The sequence below is a fragment of the Protopterus annectens genome, chromosome 14.part0 (genome assembly GCF_019279795.1).
Source record: "Protopterus annectens isolate FY-2018-M chromosome 14.part0, PAN1.0, whole genome shotgun sequence".
NCBI lineage: Eukaryota > Metazoa > Chordata > Ceratodontiformes > Protopteridae > Protopterus > Protopterus annectens.
Genome location: NC_056748.1, coordinates 58,161,987 through 58,187,355, shown reverse-complemented (window position 1 = coordinate 58,187,355; position 25,369 = coordinate 58,161,987). Strand labels below are relative to the sequence as shown.

Sequence of the window (25,369 nt, the reverse complement as noted above, 5' to 3'; positions counted from 1 at the left end):
TATGCAGGCCAAAAAGTGAAGTTATGCCCTTTGTACTGGCCGTAGGTATGTTTTGTCCTGCAAAAACTGACGATTGTACCAAAAATGTCCCACTTTGGGCATTTGAAAAGGTAGCAACCCTACCTCACCGCTGTCACACTACCCTCGTACATATCCTGTACCACTCTTACATACTTCTCTGACACTCCCGACTTCCTCATACAATACCACAACTCCTCTCTAGGCACCCTATCATATGCTTTCTCTAAGTCTACAAAAACACAATGCAACTCCTTCTAACCTTCTCTGTACTTCTCCATCAACACTCTCTGAGCAAACATCGCATCTGTAGTGCTCTTTCCCGGCATGAAACCATACTGCTGATCACTAATCATCACGTCTCTTCTTAACCTAGCTTTCACTACTCTTTCCCATAACTTCATGCTGTGACTGATAATTTAATCCCTCTGTAGTTACTACAGCTCTGCACATCACCCTTATTCTTAAAAATTGGTACCAAAACACTGTTTCTCTATTCCTCAGGCATCCTCTCACTTTCCAAGATTTCACTAAACAACCTGGTTAGAAACTCCACTGCCATTTCGCCTAAGCACCTCCATGCTTCCACAGGTGTGTCATCTGGACCAACAACCTTTCCATTCTTCATCTTCTACATAGCTATCCTTACTAATCCACTGCACTTCATGATTCACTATCCGCACATCATCCAACCTTCTCTCCCTCTCATTCTCTTTATTCATCAGCCCCTCAAAGTACTCTTTCCATCTGCTCAACACACTCTCCTCGCTTGTGAGTACGTTTCCCTCATTATCCTTTAACACCCGTACCTGCTACACATCTTTCCCAGCTCGGTCCCTCTGTCTAGCCAATCGGTACAGGTCCTTTTCTCCCTCCTTAGTGTCCATCCTTTCATACAACTCTTTCATATGCCTTATCCTTAGCCTTCACCACCTCTCTCTTTGCCATGCACCTCATCTCCTTATACTCTTGTCTACTTTCTTCATCTCTCTGACAATCCCACTTCTTCTTTGCCAACCTCTTTCTCTGTATACTCTCCTGTACTTCCTCATTCCACCACCATGTCTGCTTGTCGTCCTTCTTCTGTCCAAATGTCATACCAAGCACCTTTCTAGCCATCTCCCTTACTAGCTCTGCTGTAGTTACCCAGCTATTTGGTAACTCTTCAATGCCACCCAGTGCCTGTCTTAACTCTTCCCTGAACTCCACCTCACAATTACCCTTTTTCACTTTCCACCATTTGATCCTTGGTGCTGCTCTTGCACTCCTCCTCTTCTTGATCACCAGTGTCATCCTACAAACCACCATCCTATGCTGCCTAACTACACTTTCCCGGGTCACCACTTTACAGTCTCCAATCTCCTTCAAACTGGGCCTCCTACATAAGATATAATCCACCTGTGTGCATCTTCCTCCACTCTTGTATGTCACCCTATGCTCCTCCCTCTTGTTAAAATACGTAATCACCACAGCCATGTCCATCCTTTTTGCAAAATCCACTACCATCTGAACTTCTGCATTCCTTTGCTTAACACTATACCTACCCATCACTTCCTCATCCCCTCTGTTCCCTTCACCAGCATGCCCATTGAAGTCTGCTCCAATCACCATCTCTCACCCTTGGGTACAGTAATCACCACTTCATCCAACTCACTCCAAAATGTTTCTTTCTCATCCATCGCACACCCAGCTTGACATATTACTTATTACACATTAATTCATTCTGTTGTTATTTAGAGTAGATGAAGGGCAGTATATTGGTATTTGTATACAGCTAGTCAGTAATTGCAAATATTAACATTTTTTCTTTTAATTTGTTCTATTTAAAGTATTTAACATTGATCTTAATAAATACTTGCTTTAAGTTTAAGAAAGGCATTTCTAAATGTATTCATTTAGAAGTTTGTCTGTTTACACAGTAATATTTAATGGGGTCATAGGTTCTTGATAAGTATGCAGACAAAGAAGACTGTCAGGACACTTGGCCACATCTACCAGTACTGGTGGGAGACTAGCAGTGCTCCCCATTAAGAAGACTTTTTCATCATATCCCTAGTGAACATTTGTGATCACCCATTCAGTTATCTGGACTAGTTTTAAAGGTTGCTGGAGAACTACTGTGCTTAATGAGTAAGGACAGCTTATCCCAGAAATGGAGGATAAGTTGAGTTAGGATCTGTCAAGCCATCTGGTCATATTGATGTGATTATGTAGCTTTGGTTCATGGGAGCTCATCTATTTTACCACTTGTTCTATTTAGGTGAGGGAGTTCATAGAGTTCTGGGAAGCTAAGCAGAGATCACCCCCACCACACAGTAGAGAGAACAAGCTTTTAGTCTATCAGATTACCTAAGGGTACTGAGACCTGAGATCTTTTTTTGGGAGGAAACATTAAGGTTTCTTGAGCTGGTTTAGGTGCTTCTGAGGTACATGTAAAAAGGTGAACTTTGTTCAATGATGGGCTTAGTAATGGATGAAAAAAATGGTGGTATGACTTCTTTGAACCTTGAGGAGATACCACAAAGGATAAGGTATAAACGCAAGAAACAAAAAATCTTCAGAGAGACACGGTCAAAGGGTAGTCTGTTATCAGCATATGTACCCAAGCCCCTAATGAATGTGTCGAATTTAAATGGAATAGTATCTGTATGGTAAGCAGTAGTGATGACATATTTACTAAAGGAAACTAAGCTGCATTTCTTGGTGTCGGGGATAATTCTGTGATTAATACACCCAGAACTTGTTTGGCCCAGCCCTTCCCGTGGAATGTGAGTATCAGAATAGAATTTGATAACTTCCCCCAGTTTGCAGTTGTCAACAAACCCAGTTAAGCATATTTTCTTGTTATCGGCTCTTATGTCACAGAAATATGTACAACGAAGAGGAGGAGATCCAGGACAGAGCCTCGTGAGATATAACTAATGACATTTTTCTTTCTAGAGAAAATATCTTTGACTTTAATAGCATGCTTTTGGTAGCGAATTACCATTCCACTGAACTATGTATGGGTTAATTATGAGTTGTGAGAGTTTGCTAATAATCCCAGAATTAGGGATAGTGTCAAAGGCCTTGGCAAGGTCTAGATTAGCAGTGCGGACTGTATGCCCCTTATAGGTTCCCTGTGTCATTGTTCATTAGTACAGCCATATTACATTCCAAAGCTTTATAAATAATGCTAGTGAGAAAAATGTTCCTATAATTTCCAGGGTCAGTAGGGGAACCAACTTTATACAAGGGAGGCACAACTACCATTCTGCACTCCTCAGGAATATAAGCAATGGGCTGACTTGAGTTAAAGAGTTGATGGACAGGTTTTACTATGTTGGACTTTACACTTCACAGTAAGCATTCATGGATATTGTCAGGACCATAGAAGTAGTGTTTTAAATTTGTAAGAGGCAAAAAGGACTTGGACCGAACTGATCTCAGAAGGGGGATTGTAAGGGAGAAGATAGAGGGGTGAGTGTGGGTGGAATGAAGTTGGAAGAAATTTAGTTTGCAAGAATATTAGCTATGTCTTTAGGGTCAGAGAAGGAGGTACCATTGGAGATACATTCAGTACAGAATTGTAGGAGACTTCAAAACTTCCTAATATAGCTAAAGAAGAGCTTCTGGTTGCCTTTTGAATTAGTTACAGTCCAAAGTTCATAGCTGATCTTACATTTCATAATGGTAAGTTTGAAATGCTTACCAGGTTTAAATCCCTTTTATACTGATGAAGTTGACATATTTTAGTGATGGCCAGGAGCTTTTTCTTTTTAATATGTTGATGTGGTAATTCTGCTGTATGGGTTTAAATCTAAACTTGCCATTATGCTTATACAGGATTGGTGTGGATGCTTCAGTGCCTCTGTCTGTGCACTCCAGAGAGAGAGAGAATAAAATTCAGAGCAGTAATCAGCAGCCTCAGTTACAAAATTTGTTGAGGATTTCTACTGCATGTGATTGTCAGTTTGTTTGTGTCTTTCAGCTTTTCCCGGTTAGGGGTCGCCACAGTGGAACTCCTGTCCGCTAATGATTGGTAGTTGATTTTTACGTGCCAAGTTACCAGCCCTGACGCACAACCTTCAACGAAGGTACGCCCATTCACGCATGTCTCCACGCAGATGATGCTCTAGCTGAGAATCAAACCAGATAGTGTCTTACTGTGAGGCGACAACGCTACCGCAGCACCACCACCGCGGATACTGCATGTGATTGTCAGTAAGATTAGTAAATACTAAATAACCAGTTTTGCAGTAAGGCCTGAATATAGATTAGTAAATACTAAATAACCAGTTTTGGAGTAAAGCCTGAATGTAGATTAGTAAATACTAAATAACAATTTTTTGAGTAAGCCTTGAATATAGATTAGTAAATACTAAATAACCAGTTTTGAGCCCTGAATGTGAATTAGTAAATACTAAATAACCAGTTTGGGAATAAGCCCTGAATGGAGATTACTAAATACCAAATAACTGGTTTTGGTGTAAGCCCTGAATGTAGATTAGTAAATGCTAAATAACCGGTTTTGGAGTAAGGCCTGAATCATCATCATCATCATCATCATCAGCCCCCTTTTTCTCATTTTTCTACATGGGGTCAGGGTATCTTGTTAACTGTCGCCAACTCTCTCGATTCAGTGCCACACTCCTTCCTTCTTCAACACTCATGCCTGACTGTCAGAGATCTTCTTTCACACAATCCATTCACCTCTTTGCTGGATGTCCTCGCTTCCTCTTACGTTCTTCCTGTCTGTCCCAAATCTTCCTCACCAAATTGTCTTCTGCTTTTCTACACATGTGCCCAAACCACCATAATCTGTTGTCTTTAATCTCTTCTGCAATCGGAGCTACTTTGGCTTCTGCTCTTATGTCTTCATTTCTTCATCGGTTTCACAGTGTGCATCCTACCATCTTTCTCAGACACTTCATCTCCATCGCCTCTAGCTTCTGCAACTGTTCTGCCTTTACTACCCAGGTACTGGTCACACCACTGTCTTGTACACCTTACTTTTCAGCTTCTTTGGCATTCTTCTGTCATATACTACAGCTGATACTCTATGCCAATTGGCTGCAGCCCCTCTGATTCTAGCTTTGACCTCTTCATTCATACTATCCTTCTCCTCAACCACCCCTCCCAGACACTTGAAGCTGTTTACCTGTTCCACTATCTTCCCTTCTATCTCTAGTCTCAGTTTCTTCTGATTTCACAAATTTGTTGCCATTACCACAGTCTTATCTGGGCTTAGTTTCATTCCATGTGCCTTCAGATTTGCATTCTGTTCTCCTATCCTTTGCTGAAGTTCTAGCCCACAGTCATCACAGTCAACCTGTAATGCCACATCGTCTGCATACAGCAGCTTTGTTGATCTGTTCTCTCCAACCTGTTTGCAAATGTAGTCCATCACCAGTATGAACAGCAGTGGGCTCATAGCTGAACCCTGGTGTACACCCACTCCCACTGGAAACCCCTCTGTGAGGCTGAACACTGTTCGTACTTGAGTCACTGGGTCCTTGTACATAGCCTGCACTAATTTTACCAATGTTTCTGGGACTTCAAACCACAGCAGTACTGCCCAGATCAGTTTTCTGATCGGATCAGTAAGGCCTGAATGTAGATTAGTAAATACTAAATAACCAGTTTTGGAGTAAGCCCTGGATGTAGATTAGTAAATACCAACTAACTGGTTTTGAAGTAAGCCCTGAATGTAGATTAGTAAATACCAACTAACTGATTTTGGAGTAAGTCCTGAATGTAGAGAAGTTATTAGTGGCCACAGAGTAGGTCTCTGTAGAGGTCACAGTGTCAGTTTTGACTAGGGATGGGGTAACAAACGGGATGATGCAATTAGGACAAATGTTTGTGAAAACAGGATCAAGATTCACACCTCTGGTAGGTAGGAGGAGAAGTAACCTTGGTCTGTTTTGTTTTGAGGAATTATTTGCTGAGGAGTGGACTTGGCTAAAAGTTGAGGAGTTTTCTTTTCAGAACCAGTTTGGGGCCTAAGGCTAAGCTGCTGTCAGGTGCAATTTTTCTACAACTTGTTACTTCTGGTTGAGAGCTCCATCGACAAAACATCAAAGGAAGTTAACAGTGGGTAATCGTGTGCGTGTGTGTGTGTGTGTGTGTGTGTGTGTGTGTGTGTGTGTGTGTGTGTGTGTGTGTGTGTGTGTTGCAAAAGACTTTAACATCCAAGAACAAGGTAAAAATTGAAACCACAGTTAAATTCTTAATAACTAAAATTAAAGTGACAGTTTAAGCTTTCTAAGAAAGAATTGCCTGATTTTCAAAAATATTTGTTGGTTATACACAAGGAGAAAAGGAAGGCTGTCTTATCGAAACTATTTCCGGTAGCCAAGTTTTGGAAAATATGCAAGTCTACCTATTTCAAGTACAAGCTTGTTTAAATGCTTGAACTGTTTGCTCATTAAAAAAAGGCCATCAGTCTGAAGACTGTTACATGTTTAGCCAATAACCAGAAGCCAGAATGAAATTCTGTCCCTTGTGTTTGTGAGACAAAGACCTTAACCATTATGCCAACCACCCTACAAATTTGAAACTGCCTTGTACAAACTCCTTTACCTTCAGGTTATGAAACTGACACTTTACCTAGTGCGCTAACAAGGCTTGGTGTGAAACAAGTGACTGTAACTCATTTGTGCCAGATATTACTGAATATTAATATTTATTTTAGGTGAAGGCAGTATTTCTGACTGTACGACTGCAAGTGTTTTATTCCTCAGAATGGTTAAACAGGCCGCCATATACTACAAATTATATATAGTAAGGACATCCAAATGTATTAAAGTTATAATAAATGGTATTAATTTAAAAGGTTAAAATAATTTGTATTAAATAGCATGCTGTCATGAATGGTTTTATATAGACTTCTAGAGTGCCTCAAAGAAAAATCTATATGCTTACCAAATGTTATGTTACAGAGAATAGAATGTTTACTCCCTTTTGCATATTAAAGCATGGTAATGCATGGCGAGTCTTAAGGATAGGGACGCGCTGCTTAAAGTGACCAGATAAAGTAGGAAATGAAACGTTACAGAGATAAGAGTAATGTGAAAGTAGAATGAACTATAACTGGAATTTGTATAATTGTCAATAATAAATAAATTGGAGGTATAATAGAAAACTAAAATGATTGCATGATAGTATCACCTTAAATTGCTAGCTGTGTGTAAATAATATGTTGATGAGTCAGTAGCTATACCTGCACTTTAAGGCCCATAAATATTTAGACTGAGTACAAAATTAAGGTTTATGGATTATACTCACTTTCTTTAAAACATAAAACATCAACATTCCAAATATTGGCAATGTTTGCTGACACTCCAATACGCATGTGTGGAGAAACAACATTAGCACATACAAATTTTAATAGAAAAAACATCAGTTTTTGCAGAAGGCAAGTCCCCTGCTCCCCTACATCCCTTGCTAAGTATATATACTAATTCTGAGATATCACAAAAGAAAGGTATTATTCCCCAACCCTGAGAAACGTGCGGTCTCCCACAACTGTTGACCACATTGGTCAACCAACCATGATCAACTAAACAGATGCCCCAAACACAATCTCAACAAACAGTGCACCTGGTGTGTGGTGATAGGACGCAAGTTTAGATGTGAGAACTAGGCAAATAAATCATTCAAATGGATTCACAGTGTAAGGTGAAAGCAGGATCTAAAGTTAGAGGTGTAAGGAATGGCTAATGATTTGTGAATTAAGAATATTTTGGGAAGTGAGTTTGGCATGATGTACTGTTCAGAAGGTAGGAACTGTGCTCCTCTGTATGTTTATGTTGTACAGACTTCCTTCTACTTTTTAATAGTTCTGGAAATTAAGAGGATTAGATGGTCTACTTTCAACCTGTGGGCACATCATATATGTATGCATATTGGAACAAAAACGCTGGAAATACATGGTGAAATGAATACACCACTTGTGCAGACTCTGCTTTATTGAACAGTAAAGAAATTTTGCTGGCCTCAATAGGGAGCTGCCTGCCTACACATATTACCCTATAAAAACGAACATCTGCCTCATTATGGAAACCTAGTTCCAGTGCAGTGATACCACAACCTCCCAACCATGATATAGGGTGTTCCGTTGGTTCAGACCCTCTACTGAGGGTTTTTGTATACTCCTCTGTATTTGTACATCATCTAGCCTTATACATAGGATACTACCTCAAACTCCTCAACATCCTAATTAATTAAAAATAAGCTCTACCATGTCCTACCCAACTACAGAGCCTTTTAAACTTGTAACCCACAAGGCATATATAAACATGCTTCAGTCCCTCACCATTGAACTAAATACGGTTACTGTTGGGGATTTCAAATACCCTTCCATAAACTGAAAAACATACACTACTACAAATCACGGTGCTTCCTAGAGTTCAACATGTGATGACCCACCACTGGCCCAGTAATCAAGGAGCCTCAATCCTCACCACTGGCAACCGTGGGCAATGTAAACAGTAGGAGGATGGCAAGTTACACACACAGTAAAGTGCAATTTCCCTTAAAAGCACATAGAGATCACAGTCAGTCTGGGGCTGGTTTCACCCTCTTTCTCCAGATCCCCAATAAGACTCCCCACTGGCACAGCTGTAGAGTTGAGATTTTAGCTGACTGGCCAAGCCAAGACCTCCAGCATCCTCTCTGTCCAACCAGTGCTTCATGTTGCTGCCTAAGTAGTTGACACATACACACACATTTTGAGATCTGATTTATATACAAACACACATACGTACACCTGGGAAAGGCTGGCACAGGTTTACCAGCTATGCCCCCTTCTGCCCAGACTATAAGGTAGTTTTCACTGCCAGCAGTCACTACTTATCAGCTACTTTAAAGCCCTTAGCAGAGGGTGTCCAATCTTACTGTGTAATGTTACTATTAATCCAAATGGTAGTTAGACCAAGAGCAAGGCTATTAGGAGCAGCCTGCACAGTCTCACCAACTAGATATGCAAGTACTCAAGAGCTTAAATATCTCTAGAAAGACCAGCCACAATTGAAAGGTTTAAATATATTTAAAAATAAATAAAAGAACAAGACAATACTAAATATGTATTCATAGTAACATCAGAGTTTAACTGCGGTAGTGGTGCTGCGGTAGCATTGTCGCCTCACAGTAAAACGTTGTCCTGTTCGATTCTCAGCTAAAGCGTCTTCTGTGTGGAGACATGCATGAATGGGTGCACCTTTGTTGAAGGTTGTGCGTCAGGGCTGGCAACTCGGTACGTAAAAATCTACTGCCAATCATTAGCGGACCGGAGTTCTGCTGAGGCGACCCCTAACCGGGAAAAGCCGAAAGATACAACAACATAGTGACATCAGAGTTAAAAATCGCAGAAATATTTAAAACAACATTGCAGGATGGTCTCAAATAAATACAGAAAACATTTAAACTAATCTTTACTATATTCCTTACTTCTTCTTCTTCTTCTTCTTTTGGCTTTTCCCGGTTAGGGGTCACCACAGCAGATCACCTTGTCCACTCATGATTGGCAGTGGAGTTTTACGGTGTCGAGTTGCCAGCCTGGCGCCCAACCTTCCACAGAAGGCACACACATGCACACACTCACACCTAGGGCCAATTTTAGAGTGTCCAATCCACCTGCAGCATGTCTTTGGGATGTGGGAGGAAACCGGAGCACCCGGAGGAAACCCACGCGACCACAGGGAGGGCATGCAGACTCTGCACAGAAGGCACCCCAGCCGAGGATCGAACTGGAGAACCTCTTGCTGTGAGGCAGCAATGCTAACCACTGCACCACCGTGGCTGCCCTTACTATATTCCTTACTGAATCTAAAAAAATACTGTACCCTAGTTAACTTACAGAGCAAGCAAAACAGATGTGGTGGGTGGGTATTCCCAGCTGATGCTGTCAGATCAAAGACAAATACAAAATGCACTACCTCTCTGAGAGTTCTTAAACTAAAATCTCAAATATTGCTGCTGGGATACTTGCAGGATGATATCACTTCTTGTCATCTGACTTTAGTTCCCAAGCTAAACCCCCATTGCTAGAAACTGCCAGCCTTTAGCATCTATCTGTGAAAAATATTTAGCCCTTAGATCTTTGCAGTTGCTGGAAGATATAAACAATAAAACACTTGCAAGAAAATGCAGAAGGCTCCCTAGTTTTATACATCCTGTCACCTTGCTGCATTGAAGCCATCTTTTATGGCGCAGTTATAAAACAATTTAATTTCAACTATTTTCTTGAAGTTTTGCAAGTTAACCCTCAATGTTCTAGTTTCCACTGTTAAAACATATATATTTACACATTTACAATAGTGTATGTACATTTCTGTTCTTTTCCAGTAGGGTATACTGTGGATACATCTCCCGAGTTCAGCACTGTACAAACCCTGCTCAATACAAACTTCTGGACCAGCAGTTTGATATACACACAATGTATAATTCTAATACAGTTGTAACACAAGCATATGAATCATGTTGATATTCACAAATTACATATTATTATTTACAAAATTCCAGATAGATGAGCTTGGCAGTATCTCTTTCTGTCACACTTCTATATAAATCATATTAATATTCACCATTGACATATTTATGTACAAAATTCCAGATGCTGGGCTGGCAGCATCTCCTTTTGGTACACAACACAAATCCTCTGGATGAAGTAGTGCTCTCCCCTACAAGGGGTGCAAATTTTCTGAATCTTGCTCTTGCAAATATAGAACCATTTTGCTCTGCGCTTACATTTACCTTATCACTGGTCATATCTGAACACCAGTCGGTGTTTTTTCTCTATTAGTAAGCAAACTTCCATACGAACCCTACTATCATTAGGGATTTCTCTAAGGCAAACTTATTCCACCTAGCTGATGGCCTGAAGTGGGTGGGGAGCCCCCTCCTATCAAGGGTGCTATAGCCAACACAGCGTATTAGCAGAAAGGTTCTACTCTCACTTCAAGTTTTGGTTTATCTTTGTAGGGTCTAAGAGTATAGGAAAACACACCAATTGTTCATCTCTTTGTGTCTCTGGATGGATGATTTCCCAATTACCAAGATGCCTTTATTCATATACATTTTATAAGCAGTATTTTATTTTGGAAAGCTCAGTACCCATAGCAGTAGTTGGTGAAAGGACAAGACAGGGGAGGCTACTCTAGGTTGTTGTTAAGAATGTGTCACAGTGGAAAATAGCACCACAGCCATCTGATGCTCACTGCTTCCCTTTACTAAGTAGCTTATCTTGGACCTCCATTCACAGAGGATCATTTTCTTAGCTGAGTTGCAGAGCATCTCATCTCCTACTGCTTATTTGGGCTTCTGAGATACTTCTGGTATTTTAGCCAAGTGTTCCAGCCATTAGAAAGGGCCCTTCAAAGTTAGGTATACTGTCCAAGTATTCACAGTATCAGCTGATTCTGAAGAGGACCCTCTCATTTGTTACTGCTTTTCACTTGTACTGGACATCTCAACCACTACATACATCATGGCAGCAAGAGCTCCTGTAAGCATATTTCAGCTTTATAACTTTGTAACCAGAGTTGTGCAGCAGTTAACATTGCTGCTTCATATTTCTTGGTTCTGTGGTTGGATACCCAACAGAGATGTTTGGAGTGTTTCTCCCCGGGCCTTCGCTGAAAATTGGCTTCATTCCAAGTCGAACTTTCCCAATAAACAAATGTTAAATAAAGTTAATTAATTAATTAATTAATTAATTAATTAATTAATTAATTAATTAAATAACTGTCATCTGTGTGGATTTTAAATGTCCTCTGTATGTCCACATGGGTTTCCCCAGGTACTGCACTTTCCTTCTATATTCCAAAGAGATGGTGTCACATGATCTAGTGATTGTCTTACTAAGGATAATTAACCCTATGTTGAGCAGAGTGCCAAAATGATCACTTAATACTCTCAAAAGATGTTCAAGCTCCAGGCAGATATATGGGGGAGGTACAGGGGATGCTTAAGCTTGCACATATATTTTAAGTAAATCAGTTGTATTTGTCATTAATTACAGTCAATAAATACATTCATGTTTGCAAGACATCTTAGAAAAGTAAAAATAAAATAATTAAAGATTATGATGTAAGTGACCAACCTACTCCTGTCTGCTGTTCCCATTGGATTGCCAAGCAAAATATGCTTCAGGGGAACTCTCTGACATCAGTGCCAGTGGTTATGAGTCCCTTAAACTTGCCTGTAGGTTGTATATGCAGTGTCTGTGTGTGCACCTGCAACTGTCTTGTGCTGTGCCAGCATTCTTTTGAGGGCTCGCTGTTTGCCATATGCCTTTGCTTACCAGGATAAAGTTCCTCGTCTCATAACCCTGAAAAGGATCAAGTAGGTATCAAGGGATTATGAAATATTTCATATTTGTTTTGTGTGTGCATGTGTTAGTTGCATTTCTAATGGGGCTTAGAAGCAGAGCATTCTGTGGGGGGTGCACCAGGCACTGGGTTGCCTAACGCATGTCTAAGGTAGCATGTACACTGTAAGCCTGAATAGGTAAAATTTCAAAAAAGCCACAAGAGAAGAATGTACTGAAGGATTCCACTCACCACTGAAGGATTCCACTCACCACAGAATGCCTTGTAGACCATTGATATGGCGACTGAAGGATTCCACTCACCACAGAATGCCTTATAGACCATTGATATGGCGACTGAAGGATTCCACTCACCACAGAATGCCTTGTAGACCATTGATATGGCGACTGAAGGATTCCACTCACCACAGAATGCCTTGTAGACCATTGATATGGCGACTGAAGGATTCCACTCACCACAGAATGCCTTGTAGACCATTGATATGGCGACTGAAGGATTCCACTCACCACAGAATGCCTTGTAGACCATTGATATGGCGACTAGCCACTTATCTGCCATTTTTGCAACCAAACAGTTAATGGAAAAGTTATGCATTTTGACAGAATCTGTCTCTAAATACTTAAAGAATAGGTACTTCAATTTGTGATGAGGGGAGACAACCTCATGAAAAGTATGACATACCAGGAATAGACTTCTGTATATTTTCATTATGTGTTGGAAGCCAAAGCACCAGCAGTACTGGTGGTGTATAACACTGAGCAGTATGTTGTCCACAACAGGTGTATGGTAGCTTGAGATCAGGAATCCACCTGTTTCTGTTTTCTAAGAACCAGGAAGTAGTGTCCCCATGGTCCACATCGTCCACAGGGACATGCTCGATTAGCAGTACGGATGCTGGGGGCCACATGATGAGAATGACAATAAGTGTCAGATGTTGGTTCACTCATTCTACAGAAAGCAGCTTACACATACAGAAGTAAAACAGTGACTGGCAGTGTGCATGTACTTCCTTAAGGCAGCAGTTGCAGAGATCGCAAAGGTTGCCATGGGGGAGCTGTTGGGAGTTCAGTCGCATTCCGTATCAGTAGTATGATGCTGCAGCAGCATCCTCGATCCATCGGCCCTGCATGTGAATTGATCCCAGGTGAGGTTAAGGTGGATCCAGTAGATCCAGTGAATGAGAAGAGCATACGGTGTTAGCTGCAGGGAGAAAAGAAACAAGAACCAAGAAGTACGCCGAGTAACATGACAATTTCATTAAACAGAAGCGCCAATATATTTGTACTGTTGGCTTTGTTCTAATGTTATTCCTTCACATCAATCCTTTATGTGGACATTAATGACTGTGTTTTATAGTACTTTTTTGTGCAGCATAATGTGAATGGGCCAGATATTCTGTCCTTCAAATTCCATATTAAAATAATTAGTGCAAGTAATTGATGCACTTCTGTGACTTATGTTCCTGGGTGACAGTGGTAATCTATGAAATCTGTTTTTGTCCATCATTATTGAATTTATTTTCTGTTTCCAGGGTGATACCTCAGGGGACTATAAGAAGATGCTTCTGAAGATCTGTGGAGGAAATGACTAAGCTGATGGCCTGTTTGGCTATGTATCCTGCATTAATCCATCAGTGTCTCTGCTGTAGCCTGAGATGTGTACTCCTTTAGAATAGCCCACAAGATGATGTCTACTTTCTGTTGTGGTTGCTAAAATTGCATGATTGTGTCTGTTCTTTTAAAGAACATTTTAAAATATAGGTATAAAGCAGTCTTTATATAAATGCTTACTTTTATAAAAACAGAATGTATAATTATTAAATGTAAATGTATGTTATCCGGTGCTGAACTATATACTTCACTCAGGTCCACAGATGACGAGTTCTGTTCAGATCCATTTATTTTTAGATGTAGCAGTCATGATGCCAAAGATTTTGTATCAAGAGGACTGCCTTAAAACTCTGTAAATCCTAAGGGCTCCTAAAATGACACTGTACTCTGCCATCAGTTCTTCCTTTGTTCAGTGGTGCCTCTCAAATACAGAATGTAACAAGCCATAACTGATTAAAGAATAAATCAATTTATATTACATCACATTAGTCATGGTGTGTTTTGCTTAGATGTCTGTTTTACCTATATGTAATGGAAAAAAAGAGTAAAAGAAGCTACGTGACCCCCTTGTATGCAGTTTTCAGTAGCACATTTTTAGTGGCATCCCACAAAGCAAGACTAACAAAACCCTGACAGTATCCAACAGTATTCCGTTGTAAAGTTGTCTGACATGCCAGTCTGGCATGCCCTTTCTCATGAAAATGAAAAATATGTTCTTGCCATAATAATAGCTCCTTCAGTTCGTGTCCATTCAGTACAACATGCGTGTCCTCGGAACTGCTTTTCTTATCTGAGCTAGCAACATCAGTGCTCTAGCCTCAAGCCCCTTAAGAATTTTCCTTCCTATAATGCATCTATCTCCTGATTTACTCCAGATCTCCATTGACACCTAAGAACTAGCCCTAAAATACTGACAAGAGGAAATTTCTATGGAGAACTAACAATTCTTCAGGTCTTTAAAGAGAAAGACGGTATGGAGAGAGGTTTGTGTTGGATGGATATGACTGAAAGGATGTGTCAGCATGGTAAGTACGTAACATTTGTATCATACTCATTCAGTCTTTCTGATCCAACATGTGGGTCAGAATCCTCCACTATGAACTTTCCTGAGTGGCCTCATAACAGAAGACCTTTTAGAATGGTATTGTATGGTATTTTAGAAGCTCTGGATAGGCAAGCCGTCTTGCAATGGTCAATAAAGGTGTGCATGGAAGACCAGGCAGCAGCATCACAAATATCACTAACGGAAGAAAATGTAAAGAAGGCCATGGCCGTAACCACAGCACTTGTGGGGTGTGATTTAGGTTTACCTGTAAGTGCTTTTTCTAAGTAGTGTAAATCAATGTGATACAGTCTGACAGATATCTAGAAAGGGAAACAGAATAGTTTTTGCACAAAGGAAATGAAGACTTGTAAATCTTTCCATAGTGGTCTGGTTCTTTGGAGATAGAAATGCAACTGTCTGTGAACATTATATCCAAAATATATTCTTTGTTAGAGAAATTTGGGAAGAAAGTTGCAGTTATCTGGCTCCTGCCATGACCCTTGAGCCACATGGTCTATTATTTCACCAGCTGTAGGTATCACCCACAGTGTATAAGGTGCCAAGCTGTAAGCCTTGATCAGAATTGTCTTATCCTGACAGGGTGGGTCTACAGGCCAAGCTCCCCTCTGAAAGATAAGCTCCTAAATATTGCCAAATGAGACATCCTCTGAAGTGGATAGTAGTAAACCCTGTCTATCCTCCAAGCTAAAATCTGAGGTGGTAGATTCTGAGGGGTAGTCTAGGTGCTGCTTCTTACACATTTTTGGTATATCAGGTTAGGCTTCATCTGACTTCTCAGAGGACCGAACCTGCTGTTGAGCAGTTCTATCAAGACTTATGCTTGGATCTTACCACTGACATCTGAAGTGTAGGGGGAGGGAAGATGAGAAGGGGTTGTCTGAGTGCATCCATCTCCTGTGGGATGTGTGTGAAATTTCTAGCTGGAGAACCAATGATCCCTCCCCAACACCTGGAAGGCCAACCCAATCACAGAGTGATATGGAGATCATGCTGGAGTAAGCGGATCCAGTTCTTCTTTTGGAGTACTGGTACCGATGGTAGGAGGACATTCTGAACCCAAAATATTAGATGAATCTGATGAAGGGACTGTAGCCAAGGAGCCAAAGGCCACTAGCACTGGCAAGAGCAGTGAAGCTAAGCCCAATGAATCCAAAGTTAGTCCCACAGCTGCATCGGTTCCCACAAGATCAAGAGTCAGGTCCAGAAACCTTAGTATCAAGAGTATAAAAGAAGTTTGCATCAAGGACACAGGCCCCAAATTGAAAATCAGATCCAATGGCACTGGAGCTGAAGCATAGACCATCAAAAAAATTGAGATTGGGATGAAATGTGTAGATCTGACCCCCTCTGACTCTTGTTTTGATCTGAATCCTTAGAGACTTCTGCTTCGTCATCCAGATCTACTTCCGAAGTACTGTTGTCGATAGTGCCAAGGAGGATATGAGGTAGGCCGGGTTTGTTAATCAGGTTTCTCGAGTAGGACCTCCTTTCTAGAAGAATCTTGTGATATTGTCAGTTCTGAAGGTATCAGATCTGAAGACTGAGTATATGTTGGTTTTCAGACCAAAGAATAAAATCTTGGCTGTTTTGGAGGTGAGGCAGAAGTCCATTCCACCTGTCTCTTTTTGGGATCCAAGTCTGTGGCTTTAGAAAGCTTTTCTGAATGTTTCTTGGTTTTTGATGTCAGTGGATCTGGAGGGAGCAAGCCTTTCAAAATCAACTTGTTTCTTTAATCCGTTGGAGCATGAGACCCAAATCCCTTATAAATTCCACATTCCACTGTAAGATGGGGGACACCCAGGCAAGACAACACACTGGTTGTGTAGGTCTTGTGGTGTGGCTTTGTGCCCACACAAGGAACACTTCTTGAAGCTAGTTTGGTTAGCCTTTTGTCTTCATAAATAAGCAATCAGCTGTTAGAAGAAGCAGGAATAATTACAAACACATTCACATGCTGACACATGGTAGGTCTGAAAGAACTAAATGGAATACCCACTATGGATTTCTTTGTATATCTTTGTCTGTATGTATCTGTATTTAATTCTGTCTATGTATGTCTCTCTCTCTTTCTCTATATATGACACACACACACACGCATGTGTGTGTGTGTGTGTGTGTGTGTATATATATATATATATATATATATATATGTGTGTATATATATATATATAAAGCCACAGACTTGGGAGCACAATGTTCAACACCGGAAGTATACCCCTCACTGGTGAGATCAGATCACAAACTAATCTCGCTGGAGGTCCTCATCCCACCCCCACCTGAAATAAAAAAGACCACAGTAAAGAACTTCTCAAAAGCCGACTTCACACTTCTAAAGACTAGTGTGGTCTCCTTTAAGGCCCCCGAGCCAGCGGAAAACAGTACTCAAGCCGCTGAATCACTTACAAATGCCTTCTACCAGCACCTGCAGGACTGCATGGATAAGGCAATCCCAAGCAAAACAAAGACTCTTTGTACCAAAGGCAAGCGTCCAGTCTGGTGGACCCCAGCCATAAACAAACTCTACAACAAAAGGAGGAAGCTACTACAAGATAGAGCAAAATCCTTAAAAGGTAAGACACCCTTGATCACTATAAGTAAAAACTAAGAGCTCTCATAAAATCATCCAAAGCAAATTTCGAGAGAAAAATAGCTAAAGACTCAAAAGACAATCATAAGGCCTTCTTTAGCTATGTTAGAAACCTAGGAGGAAACTCCCAGATATGCTCAGAACTAGTTCAAAATGATGTGAAGATTACTGATCCTACAGACATTGCCAACATACTGGCTGACAGGTTCAGTGCAAACTTCTCCCTCCCCCAAAAGGAGAGATATCTATACCAAACGATTGCAGCCCCCAAACATCTCCAGCGCCCAAGTGAAAACTGCTCTCTCCAAAGCAAAAACACAGCATCCATGGGACCTGATGGTGTCCCCGGCTGTGTGCTCCACGAACTCAATGAGGAATTAAACCCACAGCTAGGACAGCTGTTTAATCAAAGTCTTACCTCTGGATATGTACCCAGGGAGTGGCGCACTGCAACTGTGGTCCCACTTCACAAAGGCGGTGCCTCCACCGACCCTGGAAATTACCGGCCCATTAGCTTGACAAGCCTTATCTGCAAAGCCATGGAGAGGATCATAATGGACCTCATAAATAAAGACATAGGGAATTTGCAGACTTTGGATCCAACCCAGTTTGGCTTTGTCAAAGGCAGATCATGCCTTTTAAACTTGGTTGACTTTTTGAAACAGTCACCAAAGCCATTGATGAGGGTAAGGCAGTCCATACAGCCTACCTCGATCTGGCTAAGGCCTTCGATGCAATACCCCACTCGGGTATCATTGAAAAACTCATCAGCTTAAATGTTAACCCATACATCACAAGATGGGTTGCAAACTGGCTGAGTGACAGAACCCATAGGGTCAGAGTTGCTGGCGCCATGTCAGACTCAAAGCCTGTCACAAGTGGTGTCCCACAGGGCTCAGTCCTGGGCCCACTCTTTTTTGGCATCTACTTTTCCAAGTACAAGCAAACACAGGAGGGTTATGGCTGACAAAGTTTGCAGATGACTGCAAACTGGGCCATAGTAGAAAACACATCTGACACAGATATCCTTCAGAAGGGTCTCACAGAAACGAATAACTGGTGCCAGAGCCACGGCCTAAAGTTAAATGCCAAAAAATGCATAGTCATACCCTTCGGGAAAAACAAGGTTACCCCTAGCTACCAAATAGGTGGCAATCCACTGAGCACAGAAGAAGTTATCAGGGACCTGGGGACCCAGGTTGATAGTAGTCTGTCATTCGACACCCGTGTAGCTAAAGTAGTTAGGAAGACCTTCTACATTGCCCACCTTATCATGAAGGGATTCTCATCTAGATCAAGGGAGGTTATAGTCTCCCTTTACTCATCACTCATCAGACCAATGATTGAGTACAATGCCCCATTCGGAATGTATCTGACCCGACACTTGCAGCAGCTGGAGAGGCCACAAAGTTCCTCACCAAAAGGATAAAGGGTCTCAAAAATCTATCCTATGCTGCCCGACTGAAAGAACTCCAGCTCTATTCAGTCGCTTACCGCTTGCTCAGAGGTGACCTTTGCCTAACATACAAGGCCATGTCAAACCCAGATTTGATGAATATGCTTCACCTCAAAAATCTAGATCCATCAGAGCCACAAGGGCGGAGACTTAAACCTCGACACGGCTATTAATAGGACGTGCTGGAGGGATAGATTCATCACCCAAAGACTCCCTATGCTGTGGAACAAAATCCCGGTACATGTGAGGCAGAGCACCTCGCTGGCCTTGTTCAAGAGAAATCTTGACCAATGGATGGGAGATCGCAGATATACCCCAGGGATTACCTCAGTGTCACTGCTCGACAGAGGCACAGCAAAATAATGGGTATAGTTCCCCATACTAAAGGGGTGGCGTAAGCCACAAAACGATGGGCTAGGCTTGTAAATGCCCTCGGGCAGATAGCCTAGTATGAACCTATGAACCTATGAACCTATATATATATATATATATATATATATGTATATATATATATATATATATATATATATATATATATATATATATATATATATGGATTCACTTCATAACATTGAAATATCAAAATACTGAAACTAAAAACACTGAAACCAAAATACTGAAAGCTCAAAATACTGAATACTCAAAATACTGAAACTCAAAATACTGAAAACACATATTATACGTAAACTCAGCTTAAACAACATAAATCATAACAATTTCTACTAAATATATGCAGGAGGGCAAGTGTAGTTAAGTGCAATCTTGGAGTAGATATATATAATTAGCAGGGGGTGTGGGGGGTGCAGGGGGGCTTGCCCCCCTGCATATATTTGGTAGAAATTGCTATGATTTATGTTGTTTAAGCTGAGTTTACGCATAATATGTGTTTTCAGTATTTTGAGTTTCAGTATTTTGAGTATTCAGTATTTTGAGCTTTCAGTATTTTGGTCTTCAGTATTATGAAGTTTTGTCATTTTCAGTATTATGAAGTTTCAGTGTTATGAAGTGAATCCATATACATATATATATATATATATATATATATATATATATATATATATATATATATATATATGAAAGACATTTATTTTTTTTATTGCATTTGTTTACTGGGAAGGTGTACTGGGCCTAGGTGAGCCCATTTTCAGTGGAGACCCTGGGAGAAAAGCTCCACATACAATTAGCAAGTAGATACAAGTACTAATACATATAGAGTTAGCAGATTTTATACAATAACAAGTTGGACATACCTTAACAAGTCAGGTACAAAAATACAAATGCATACCAAAGCTAACAGGTATTATATAGTAACAAGCTAGGACATAGGGGTCTATGTCATATTGTCAAAGTTTTAAAACTTCGAAGCACTGAAGATCGAACTTCAGTGTTCAAAGTTTTAAAACCTCAAATCATATAACAGAGATCATCGTAGAGTGCGGGAAGGGAAGATTTCCCTTTACTGCACTGTAGTGCGATCTCGGAGTTGGTATATTTAAGTAGCGCTGGTGTAGGGGACGATTTGAGGTGCAAGTAGAGGAAGTTGTCAAGACAAAGTGATGGCTCTGGTGTTAGTAATGGAGGTGAGAGGTAGACAGAAGACAGTGCAAGACAGCATGGAGTGATGAAAACTGGTATGGTAAGTGGGGTTTGGTTGTAGAGAGAGTTGGCGGACACACCAGCATGCCATAGAGAAGTGGGATAATGAAGGTGGAACAGTGTTTGGTGAGAGTTATCTTGGCATGAGCATAGCCAGTCTGAGGAGAGATGTTGTCTAATGGGCTTCTTAAAGAGATCAGAATTACAAATGGAGGTAACTGAAGTTGAGAGAGTGTTCCAAAGTTTAGACACAGTAAAAGAATAAAGCATTTGTCCAGCTGAGAAATTGGGTTTTCCAACTTTGAGTAGTATTTTGCTTTCAGATCTAAGAGGTCTGTTTGGGTAATGCAAAGACAGTAAGGAGGAAAGAGAAGGGCAGGTTAATGGTTTATGTATACATTTATGTGCAGTAGTTAACTGCAGCTAGGTGAGATAATGTGCTTCTTCAAGCCAATTTAGTTGATGTAAAGATGAACAGTGATGTGCTGAGAATTTTGCATTTGTTGCAAATTTGACTACCTTATTGTAACACGAGTCAAGTTTGTTTTTTTTTTTTTTGTTTTTTTTTTTAGAGAGGACTGGATATTGGTGAGGGTAGGGGCTCAATATAATAGGGATGGTAAAAGAAAGGATGAGGCTAGAGCTTTTTTTGCAGAAGGGTTGAGGAAATGGTTATGTGTATATAGAGTACCCAGTTTCTGATGTTTCTTTTTAATGTTGTTGTGGATATGAAGGTCGAAAGTTAGGTTTTTATCAATGATGACACCTAAGAGTTTGGTGCTAGAAACAGCTTCGATGGTAGTATTGTTCTGGGAGTGGACAGAGAATTCATTCTTGTTAAGGGGTTAGTTTTTTTGTGGGTGGATAATAGAAGTTTAGTCTTGTTGGAGTTTAGAGTGAGATGGTTATTTGGCATCCAAGTTTCAGTAGATGTAAAGGCTTGTTGGGTAGCAGTTGTAACTCAGAAGTGGACTTGGCAGTAAAGATGATTGTAGAATCATCTGTATATTGGATTACGGTGCCTTGAGTGAGAGTGTTATGGAATTTATTAATGAATATGCTGAATAAAAGGGGGCCCAGTATGGATCCTTGGGGTATACCTGTGGTTATGTTGAGGAAAGGCGAGTAGGATTGTTGCCATTTAGTGGATTGTTCTCAACCAGTGAGATAATTTGAGAACAATTTAGGGTTGGGGATGAGGTACCTAAATTAGAGAGTTTGGGGATGGGATACAGTATCAAAGACTTTTGAGAGGTCGAGGAAGAGTGAAGAGAAAGTGAGGCCAGCATCACGAGCCCTATTTACTGTGTCCATAAAATAGATGAGAGCTGTATTAGTACTGTGGCCTGGCCTAAAATCATGTTGGGTAGAGGAGAGAAGTTGGTTATTAATGAAATGGTTATGAAGCTGGGTGTGGACACATTTTCTAATATTTTGGAGATGGAGACAGAATAGCAATGGGTCATAGTTGGTGCTGCCTTTGTGGAGTGGGTGAACATATGCTTTTTTCCAGATTTGTGGTACAAGTGATTCCTGAAGTGATCTTTTGAGGAGTATATTGATAGGATAAGCAATGGAACTTGTGGATAGTTGTAAGAGTTCAGCAGGTAAGTAGTCTAGAGCATTAGTGCAAGGTTTGAGTTTTTGAAGGAGTTTTTTTATAGTGGAAGTGGGTATGGGTGATAAAGAAAAGGTAGGTAGAGAGGAAGTGTGTGGAATGGACTATGGTTGATTTGGTGAGTTGGGGCTAGTAGGTGGGAAGGAGTTTGTAAGCTTTGCTATGGTGTCAATGAAGTATGAGTTAAAGATTAGATATTTTATATATCTATATATATATATATATATATATATATATATATATATATATATATATATATATATATATATATAAACAAGTACATTGTATAACGCACTATAACTTAAAGATTAAATGTTTTAATAACAAGAGTAATCTCTGAAGGCCACAGTAATGAATATCTGAATCTCTAAATATCTACCACACTGTACAAGAGAAAGCCATAATGGCAGGAAATGTGAGATGAAAAGGGGCAGAAAGACTTAACAAAGTTATGATTCTACTACAGCTAAAATTCAAACTGCAAAACACATATTAAGGGCCTACTAAGTAAAAATTTTTGCTAACTGTGTATAGACAGTCAAAAAATATTGAAAGATAGAGGTGTAATACTTTACTGTACAGATCTGCATCCATTTACAAAAGTGAGAAATGAGATCTGAGGTAAATCGGGGACAGGTGCATTATGAGAGGAAGAATTCTTAAGGGGCTCAGGACTGGAGCACTGATATTTCTGGATTGGATTCAACAAGTGGCTCCAAGGACCCACATGTTGGATCAGATGGACTGAATGAATAGAATATGGTTGTTTTTATCAGTGGAAGCAAAGGTTCTTTTCTATCATCAGTTCCATTCAAATGCAGGCTTTTTATGTTCTTTCTTTCTGCATTTTTTTTCACTTCCATATATGGGCAGCCCAGAACTGGAGCAGACTTTGTTTCATATCTTTTGGTGCAGATGAAAACTTGTATGCTCTATGTATTTTCACTTATCCAAAGCATTTAATAGTGTGACAGAAACGGCTGCTTGTAACAACATGCTGGAACCTGCCTCATTTCTTGCACCATACTGTCTGTACCACTGGTTTGACTTGGCTGTAAGTGAAAAAAAAACATGCCTTGCAAACATATATTCAGTAGCATGAAAACGTGTGTCCAAATTTATTTAATTTTGTTAATCAACTTAAGTGAACTGGTCCTTGAGACTATTACCTTTGCCTGATGACAGAGACAAGAATTAAATTCAGATGTAGTACAGAATCAACCATCAATTTACATTAATAGTTAACAGTTTATTGACAATAGCAAATCATTAGTCTACATGTAGTGTGATCTGTTACAGGGTCATAAAAGAGGTACAGAATGTAACCCACATTCAAGTAAATTTACAGTTAGAATTACAAATTGTCCCCAGTAGTAACAGAAAAATGAATATTCACACAAATACATTTCTGTAGACAATATGAATATTATGAGAATTAACGTCTCCTTATTTCTTTGTTCTGATATTAAAAGCTGAAGAGTGGAAGGTTTCAGATGAATCAATGGAAAAGGACTCCATATTTCATCTAGAAGTTCATTCTAAGGATCACAGCTGTATGATCGCTTATGCACGTCAATTAGCCTCCAGGGAACTTCCACCCTTCCAGCCTGTTTTACAGAACTTTTGGAAGTCATCAGTGTAGATACGGACTTCTTGAGCCCAGCATATTAGCCTGACGTTTAACTAAAAGTGGCATACACCATCTCTTTTTTTTTTTTTTTCTGCAAGAATTAATTAGTCATCAGCACGTGTGTGTATGTGTATGTGTCAGTCCCTTTCAGGTGACTTCCAAGACATCCAGTGAATAAGTACCCAGTCTAGTAAGCTTTTTACTAAATTCTTTACCTTAAAACCAGTTTTTATTCGTGATTAGTACATTTAAAAGTCAAATTATGTAGCAGTGATTTTTTTCCAGTGTCCATGATGTCTGGATGTGCCCGTGGAAGACAAATTCCATCTATATGCAGGAGGTAATCTGCCTTGGGGGCATCAAAGGGCTACCTTTAATAAGACCTTCATTCAGTGTATGTGTCACTCGGCCTTTCTAGAGTGTACATTTCCAGAACCTTTGACTGATGGCCCTTAAGACAAACATATTTTCCACTGGGGAGCAGGATGAGGAAAATGGACAGGCCTAAAATGTTTGCAATCAAGAAACCACTGAGTAGAAAGCATGATGACATTGCGACTTATTAGCCCCATGGAGACCCAAGGGCACCAGCCTCGTTGAAGTGCCACTTTTTCTGCCCCCCTCAGCCACACTGTCTTCTCTTATGGATTCCTTTCCAGAAGTACAAAGACAATGCTCCCATCGTGGCCTCAATCCCAATTTTTTTTTTGTATGCATAGGCAAGATGACTGTTCAGAGGCATCTATGGGCATCGGCTGTAGTTTCAGTCTGTATCACAGTGGCAGTTCTGTACATATGATATCCAGGCTATTACAAGCCACAAAATTCCTGTCATTTCACACTTTACTCATCCTGGATCTCTGTCCATTAAAAGGCCCAAACCCCATTCTGTTGTAGGGATGGATGACCAAAGGCAGCAACATCCAACAGTTGAAATAACTGCAATGAAAATTTGTCCAAGTGAATCATAAAGATAGTGGAAAAGATAGCAATAACCATAAAAAGTAGAGTAACAAAATCAAAAAAATTATTAACCCAGAAGAAAAGAACATATAAAGTGTTTAGTCTTTACTTAAACTAACACAACAAAGATCATTTCTTGACTGGAGTTTGCACCATCACTAAAATAATCAAAAAGCAATGCTTCATTTAACTTGCCATCAGGATGGGTGATAATAAGGCCCAGTACAACCACCTTCCAAAAATGAAGGGGAATAAACCAGACTGTAGTATACTACAACAAAATTGTATCACATAATACTGCCAACAGATACAGATGGCGCACTAGCATACCCATCTGGAATAAGTTTAAGGCCATAAACGGGGAACCCCCATCCATTTTCCTCCCTACAGCACAATCCCATCTAAAATTACAACTGAAACAGTTGTTCCTGCCCTCAGTAATTTCATTCATTCTTTACTAAAAGAGTTAGTCCCACTAGGCTACTAGCCCTTTTCAGAGAAGACTGCAAGT

At 40.2% G+C, this 25,369-nt stretch overlaps 1 protein-coding gene across 2 annotated transcripts in view; it reads left to right on the top strand.

Annotated features, from left to right (window-relative positions):
- Positions 1 to 14,422, top strand: part of ANXA11 (annexin A11) — an 872,911-nt gene extending 858,489 nt beyond the window's left edge. For both annotated transcript variants that reach the window (XM_044055766.1, XM_044055767.1), the window contains one exon: positions 13,864 to 14,422. In XM_044055766.1, coding sequence (XP_043911701.1) covers positions 13,864 to 13,923 — 60 coding nt within the window. In that variant the 3' untranslated portion in view covers positions 13,924 to 14,422. The remainder of the gene's footprint in view (positions 1 to 13,863) is intronic.
- The last annotated feature ends 10,947 nt before the right edge of the window (positions 14,423 to 25,369 follow it).